The sequence below is a fragment of the Saccostrea cucullata genome, unplaced genomic scaffold (genome assembly GCF_032062105.1).
Source record: "Saccostrea cucullata isolate Sc308-1 unplaced genomic scaffold, CSIRO_AGI_Scuc_v1 ctg4784, whole genome shotgun sequence".
Classification (NCBI taxonomy): Eukaryota; Metazoa; Mollusca; class Bivalvia; order Ostreida; family Ostreidae; genus Saccostrea; species Saccostrea cuccullata.
In genome coordinates, this window is record NW_026940813.1 from 91795 (window position 1) to 100467 (window position 8673).

At 33.5% G+C, this 8673-nt stretch overlaps 1 protein-coding gene across 2 annotated transcripts; it reads right to left on the reverse strand.

Annotated features, from left to right (window-relative positions):
* Nucleotides 1–3403: 3403 nt before the first annotated feature.
* Nucleotides 3404–5576, reverse strand: LOC134256365 (uncharacterized). Of its 2 annotated transcripts, XM_062739010.1 has the most exons (3): nt 5404–5576; nt 4999–5064; nt 3404–4053 (listed from the first exon to the last, which is right to left on the reverse strand). In XM_062739010.1, the coding sequence occupies exons 2-3, from the start codon at nt 5060–5062 to the stop codon at nt 3596–3598; spliced, it is 522 nt and encodes a 173-aa protein (XP_062594994.1). In that variant the 5' UTR covers nt 5063–5064; nt 5404–5576; the 3' UTR covers nt 3404–3595. The 2 variants fall into 2 exon arrangements, with proteins under 2 accessions (XP_062594994.1, XP_062594993.1); XM_062739009.1 differs by lacking the exon at nt 5404–5576 and having other exon boundaries at nt 4999–5378.
* Between the last annotated feature and the right edge of the window lie 3097 nt (nt 5577–8673).

Genomic DNA, 8673 nt, shown 5'->3' on the forward strand with positions numbered 1-8673 from the left:
CGACCGTTAATGCTGATTTAACGGTCGCAAACTGAGTTTTACCGGCGACGCGTAAGCGGAGCCGGTAAAACGGATGTTTGCGACCGTTAAATCAGTATTAAAGGTCGCAAATACCAAATTAGAAGATCAGTTATTCCCATTCTAATCTAATGCAATCCTTGCGTTTTTTTTTGTTCTTTACGTCTTACTTTGTTGAGTTTCGTTACATAAAGTACGTCACGGTAAAACGTGTTTTACATGACAATTGCATTACAATGATAAATATTTACATTCCGTATATTTTTCTTTATGAAATTCATTAGAAATCCACGACATTTAAATTTCTATAACACACGCGAAACCTTGTCACCGCGCGTTAGAATACACATTATAGGAACTAGATGCATTTTCTACAATCTAGGAACACTAAAATGTACAATGTTTTGACTCAATTTAATTAAAATTATAATCCTGTTCAATTAACGTAAAAATACTACAAATGTGCGTTTAAAATTAATTTGTCACTTTTTTCCGCGCAATGTTTGTTTGCGTTATTTAAATTTGCAACGTCATCTGACGTCACAAACGGCTCTTACGTCTATTTACCACGTTAGTTTTGATGGGCGCTAAATTCACATTAAATATTAACGAAATAAGCAATTATGAAGAAGGAAAATTAGAGAATGTAAATATAAGCATTGAATTCATATTTTTGGCTGTCTTCAGTCCTATAACACAATTTATCATACCGCGCTAACGCGCGGTATTCAATTTGTCGGCACGGCCAGGTGTGTTATAGGACCGAAGACAGCCAACAATATGAATTCAATGCTTAAATAAACAGACGGAATGTAGAATTAATCTAAAAAGTTTGTACAGAGCCGATATTTATATCACAGACTGTATAATTATTCTTACAAAAAGTAAAATAAAAGTTATCAAAATGAAACATATGGAGGTAACGAACTGATCTTGCGTATCGAATCAACTAAAGATATTTAAACTCCGTATGCAGGTGATGAAGGTATACTTCTGCAAAAGTGGGGGAAGTTGACAATTTTAAAGTTAAATTCATCACGTTTGTCAATGAGTTTTGTTGTTAGATAATCATTGTCGTCTTTTTTGAGTAAAATATCCAAATATGAAACAGATGTGTCAGATTTTCTGGTATCTATTATTTCAAGCTCACATGGATATATTATATCGATATAAGAATGAAAATTACCATCGTTAAATATTACCAATTGCTGTGTTTTTCTAGTAAGCCAACTGTGAAATTGATTTGAAAACCAATTTAGTATATAATCACGCGTAGAAATATACACGGAGAAACATGCGTTAACGTGACGTCACAATAAGGTTGCAGCGACGTTAGTAAAATGCAACGATATAGGGCAACGGGAAATTCAAATATTGAGTATATTTTAGTTGCTTCCAAACATGTAAAATGTAAATTTAAGGCATGTTTTTAAGTTTTGTATGAGTTATTGGTGTGTGAATCACACAGACTTGTCACGTAGGCATATTTCATGAAGCGCGCATTGTTAATTAAAAATACGTCGTCGATATACCTAAATGTCGAGTTGAAGGCCATTCAGCAATTGTTTTCTTCTTTTCACATAAGATTTTGGACCAATGCTGCTTCATATGAATACAAAAATGGGTCTTCTAATAATGGGGCGAAGTGATAAGAAGTGAACAAGAAATCAGAGTCAGTGGTAAGTTAAAGTGAAGAAGGGCTCAAAATATGAAGTAATTGATTTGTGGACAAGGACTTAGAATTTGTCACTGTGGTGCTAGAGAATCAGGGCTCAGAGTCTATGGTATCTCCATCAAATAAACATTCTTGCCTTACAGAAGGCAAGGTCTTATGAAAGACGCAAAGTCAACATTTTGCAAATTCTATGCTCGATTCATTGACCTTATCAGCAAATTCTATATTAAGTGGAATGCTGAATGACAGTTTCACATTCAGATTGTTCGGCAATTATTTTACACAACAGATTGTCTACGGATTTTTCAGTTATATCCCGATCATGACAAGGAACTCCCGGCACGTATGAGCGGTCGACAGAAACGCTTACTCCTTCATGGCACCTGATCCCACCTCTGGTGCTTTTATAGATCAGTGTTTGCTCTTTCCAACGCAGTTTGTACGTAAATTGTTTTGAGGTATATTTAATGAATGCTTTGAAGTTTTGTGTGCGCTTCATGAAAAATATGCCTACGTGCAAGTCTGTGTGATTCACACACCAATAATTCACACAAAACTGAAAAACATTCCTTATATTTACACTTTACATGTTTGGAAACAACTAAAATATACTCAATATTTGAATTTCTCGCTGTCCTATATCGCTGCAATTTAACTAACGTCATTGCAGCCTCATTGTGACGTCACGTTAACGCACGTTTCTCCGTGTATATTTCTACTTGTGAGTATACTTAAGGAATGACTCTAATTGTTGGCCAAATTATTCGATGATAACCTGGTTTTGGTCAGTTTACGCTTTATAATCCGCGAAGCGGAATGACTCTAATTGTTGGCCAAATTATTCGATGCATGATAACCTGGTTTGGGTCAGTTTACGCTTTTTTTATAATCCGCGACTCTAATTCTTGGCCAAATTATTCGATAATAAATGAAATAAATATATGATATTTATCCGTTTTGCGGATTATAAAGCGTAAACTGACCCAAACCAGGTTATCATCGAATAATTTGGCCAAGAATTAGAGTCATTCCTTATAATTTAATTTTAAAATAATTAAACAACTGTGGGTGTCAAATTGTGCTGATCAATCTGCTGATCAAACAAGCTAAAGCGTCGTGTGAATGTTCTGAATAACATCGTGACAAGTAACACGGTTTGATTTTCTTAAATATGTTCACTTATATGATTCCAGAATTGGTAAATTCTAATAAATAAAATGACTGATTTAAATGAAGCTACCAGGCACTAATCTTTATCTACTATGACTAACCATATTCATTGATACATCATACGAAAATAAGCAAACTTTATTGTTATACCTTTAAAATTTTGTTCCTTTACAAATCTATACGAAAAAAGTCTAACATTTCTAATGTTTTGCTGAGCGGGCATGAAAAAATCGATGTTGGACCACTGAGTGAGATGTTTGGCCGCTTGCGTCACAGAATGGGCGGAGCTTAATCTCATTTTCATTCGTTGGTGTTCAAAAGTAACGGACCTGAGCTTGCGTCACGGAAGACAGTGCAAAATACATGTATTAAAACATTAAAATGAAAGGAATAACAAAACATTCATTGACTGAGTTCGAGGGCAAAATGCGTTTTGTCGACCCTCTAACCAAACTGTCTCCCTTCGGCCTAACTGCCTTAGGCAGACAGTTTGGTTCGAGGGTCCGACAAAATGCATGTTGCCCTCGAACTCAGTCCATAAATGTGTAATGTCAAGTTAAAGTTCTATGAAGTATTACCATCATGAATGTGTTGGAAATTATAATATTACATGAATTCATGTTCATGTGATCAATGCATATTTTCTTGGTGAAAGAAATAAAAAATTTTTGATAAATTTTTGAATTAGAATTTATAATGATTTCGGCTTTTCATTTCATTTATTTTAGTTCTTTACAAAGCCAATTCCTTGGGAATGCATTTCTCGATGACCAAATCCCAGAAACATTTGTCAGCAGAACAGGTGCCCGAGTCTGGCTTCTTCAGACAGTCAGATAACTGGCGGGCCAGTATTCTCAACTTATTTGAGGATTGTCTGGTGAAATCAGCCTTCAGAGTCTTCTTCTCCTCCTCGCACTTGGCGGTAGCCTCACCTCTCAGAGCATCCTTCTCCTTCTCGCACTTGGCGGTAGCCTCACCTCTCAGAGCATCCTTCTCCTTCTCGCACCTGCTGGTAGCTTCAACTGTCAGAGCCTCTTTCTCCTTCTCGCACCTGGCATTAGCTTCTTTGACCTTTTCAATTCCACAATTTTTAATTTGTCTGTCGAATTCAGTTTTCAGAGCCTTTTTCTCTCGTTCACACCTGTCGTTTGCTTTAGTGACCTCTCCGGCACAATTACAGCAACACCAGGCTGGAAAAATAAAAAAGAAAGTTTTTTCTTCATAAATATAATATTTGTTTTAAATAAATCTTTTAATTTCAATTTGTTTGTAGTAAGTTTTAAAAATAAGAAATGAATTCTTTTGATAAGAAGCAGAAGAGCTATTTGCTCGTCTTTCAACATGAACAGGACTGGCCTATTTCTGATTTACATTTATGACAGGATTTAAGAGGTATTGAGGTAACTAACTTTTCAAGCTCAAGGTCCATTTAAACAACACAAATTGAGAGAAGAGCAAACACGGATCTCCAAAATCATCAGAGATGGGATTGGGTTTCCATGGTGGAGTGAACATCCCCCCGAAGACTGGCCACCCCAGCTTTATGCTCCTTGTCATGATCGAGAAAATACGGGAAAATTTGTTATCCTTACAATGAGCGTGAAAAACACCAGTCAGAATTACTATCATGATAGGTTGTGTATGCTGACAAGGTCATTCTGAGGGCCATAAAACTAAAAATTAGTATGAAAAACGTCAGCCAGAATTTGACGCAACAAGAAATTGTATTTGCTGACAAGGTCATTGTATCGACCATAGAACTTACGAAGTGATTATTTTAATCGAGACTCCCGATATTCTTGTTTCATCAACGTGTTTGTCAATAATTTTAGAAATTGTTTAGAAATTTAAATTTTGCATTTACCTCCCCCTAGTAAATTCAAAATTTACAACATGATAACTTACTGCGAATTTATAAAACAAGTCAACACCATTAGCATTAATATAAAATCAAACAAATTTATTTCAAACAAGCCTAAAAATTTAAAAATCAACAATTTCAGATCGACAAAAATAAGAAGAAGAGAAACACAAATAAATGAATTTTTAAAAGTTATGTTTAATTTAATATAATATAAATTTAACAACAATATTCCATATAAAGTAAACAAGAATGAAAATGTTAAATTACTTGCCTTCTGTCTGGAGTCCAAACAATGTTACAGAGACCAGGAGCGTACACACTAGTGTATGATGCATGACTGGAAAAACAAAACTAATTTTGATATTATTATATATATATATGCTATCTATTCATCTTGTTTTATCCTTATACATGTAGTACTTGACAAATTTCCCATTATAAATGCAATTGTCGATAAAAAATGAATCCATGGATTATGAAACATTAATACAATTCATAATACATGGGAAAAAATTACAGACAAAAATAGACAAAGTAATATAGTATAATGCATACATATTCAATATTGTCACCAGCTAAGGTCCAGAATGAAATGATATTTCTAGATATCTAACACTGGCAACAATATATAGTTTAACATACCAGTAACATGCTGTATAGATTGGACAGTTTTTACCTTTTCTACGAATAAATTCACACGTATTTTTTTATTCGTTCAAAGAAAGTCACATTACAGTCAGTCACTGGTTTATTTACTCAAGTAAATGTGTGCTCGCTTAATCGGATGTTTAGTTTGCTGTATGAATTTATCATTCACAAAATCGATTATATGCACAGGTTGTAGACACTATGCATATTGTTCTATTTAATATGAACATATTCAATAAGAAATATGTATGATTGTAAGTAGATTGAAAAAGTATCTCTTTTTGATAGGTCAATTGTGAACCCTTGTACTGAATGAAAAACAGAATTTGTAATAAAACAAGTAAGAGTCATTGTTCCATTTGTTCTAAATATGGATAAAAAAAAAGAAAATTGATTAAATAATAGAAAGGACCATAGAATTTGTAAAATCTTGACGATAAAACATGACTTACAAATTCCTGTAACATCAGAATATTGTCAGTAACGCGCTTTGTTCGTATTCAGATTATGTCAACTTATTGCATATCGAATCAGGATGTGCTGGTCCAATCTGACAAAGCAGGTAACAACATTGTCTTTGTTTGTAAGGCTCATTATCTAAAGAGTTTCAGAGGAACTGAGGTTTTATTCCTACCAAAAAAGACAATCACAAGTGCCTATACCGATAGCTCCCATTCTAAGGAGGTAATTCTTCAAAATAATATGAAAGATTTGAATATTTAAAAAAAAAACTGTTCTAGGTTAAGCAACCTTGTTTTTTGTTTATGATAAAGGTACTTCAAAATAGGTATAAAAGATTTTCCCCGTTATTTTCTATATATTATGCTTCTCATGAATTTTGACACTTTTTTTCATTTACTTTCCGAAACTTACATTAAGGTACTGTTCACCAAATTTTATTCGCGACGACTTTATTTCGTGATTTACAAGTTGAAAATTAGTTTGCAAAAATTAATTTTTGCGATCAAGCCTAGTTTGGATCAATTGTTAATTAACACAGAGACCTAAAGGACCGGTTTGTGGCGAGAATTATTCGCGATTAAGAGGCTCACGCGAACATCGCGAAAACTTCTCGCACGCGAATAAATGTTGGTTTTCAGTATTTCACTTGTGAGCTTTTGGGTAAAGTTTTCCTAACAACAAACAATAAACAATATACTCTATTCAGCTTAAAAACTGTTCATTGAATTGTAAAGAAACAAGATTTAGAAGGACTATTTAGTGTGATGGAAGTGGAAGGATATCTATAAGAAAATTCTTTAAATCCAAATTTTTGTTTGATTTAATATCTTGGAACTTTAGCCAAATTTTGTTTTACTAGTTTTTTTCTCTCGTCATTTTATGCATGAAATATAAAGCATTTATTTTAATCATTTTTTTAAAAATAAATTTTACACATGCACGTAACAAAAAGTAAAGATAAACGTAGAAGGTCAAGAGAAAAATAACGTAGACAAGTTGATATGTAAATAATGGACAAGAATTAGTATGAAAAGTCAGTCAGCTTGACTCAATTTAATAAATGCATATTGTCTTTGCTGACAAGGTCATTGTACTGATAGAAAACAATGATGACTTCAATGGAGACTGTAGCTATTCTTGTCTCATCAACCTGTTTGTCGATGGCTTCCATTTTTTATTTTATGCATTTCATTAAACATGGTAAAATTCCAATAAATTCCAATAAATAGTTCTATGTAGAATGCAAACGTTAAAATAGATATGTTTGAAAAATACTGTTACAATTAAAAACAAAATACTTTGTAAATTACTTATCATACAAGATGTGTTTGTGAAACACAATGCGCCCGGCGGCAACAAATAAAAAAAAATTGGCATAAAGGTCACAATGAAGGTCACAAGGTCATTGATCATGGTGTCATTTGAAAGATCTTGATCAGTGAAGTATACATGCCAAATATGAAGTCTCTATCTTTCATGGTTCAAAAGTTATGGTTAAGGTTTAGAAAAAGCTATTTTTAGCATATAAGACACAGTCAAGGTCACAAGGTCATTGACCATGGTGTCATGTAAAAGGGCTTCAATGGTGGAGTATGAATGCCAAATATTAGGTCTCTATCTTTCTTCATTCAAAAGTTATGGCGAAGGTTATAGATTGCCGTAAAAAAACTATATTTAGCGTATAGGCCACAGTCAAGGTCACAAGGTCATTGACCATGGTGTCATTTGAAAGAGCTTCAGTAGTGGAGTAGGGATACCAAATATGAAGTTTCTATCATTCATGGTTCAAAAGTTATGGCCAAGGTTAAAGTGTGCAAAAAAACCCTCTATTTTTAGCATATAGGTCACAGTCAAGGTCACAAGGTCATTGATCTTGGTGTCATTTGAAAGAACTTCAGTAATGGAGTAGGCATAGCAAATATGAAGTTTCTATCATTCATGGTTCAAAAGTTATGGCCAAGGTTAAAGTTTGCAGACAAACAGACAAACAGACAGACAGGACAAAAACAATATACGCCTCGGATCTTTCGATCCGGGCGCATAAAAAACAATGTGTGATATAGCTTCCATAACCCAACATCGAGTTTACATCAGATATTGATCATAAATTGTTTAACACTCTGATTCAATGGCTACTAATGTTTAAAGATAACACATACTCCGTCACGAGTATAAGGACATTATGAATGACTCAGAGAGTACATCTTCATGTAAAGATACAAATCCCTCTGATTTATGCTCCAAGCCTCACTAAATACCTCATTTCAAAGTCATAGTTAGCATCTTCCGTATACAGTAAAACTCGGTTATAGCGAAGTCCTTGGGACCTGTGAATTTAATTCGCTATATCCGTAATTCTTTATATCCGTATTACGAATTCGTATAACCATTATAGCGAATTCGCAATATGCATGTAATCCTTCAAGTATTACTACCAAATATGTTAGGGAAGCAAATATTACAAAACGTATCTTCGATAACTAAGGTTTTATTATGAATTGTATATTATATACAAATATTAAAAGGAAATAAAGTCGGTTCAATTTCTCAATTTTATATAATCTTTGAAAATGCATTATAAAAGATGTAAATTTTATTATATTTAACCTCAACGGGACTCAAGATCAGTTCGCCATATCCGTAAATTCGTTATATCAGAGTTCGTTATAACCGTAAAATTTTACAAAGATTTGTTAAGAATTTTGCCGGGGACCCAGAAAAACTTCGCTATATCGTGTATTCGCTATATCCGTGTTCGTACTAAACGAGTTTTACTGTATAATTTAAAACAATTGGTGAGTTTAACTGATGCTCAAAGGATATTAAATACTTGGCA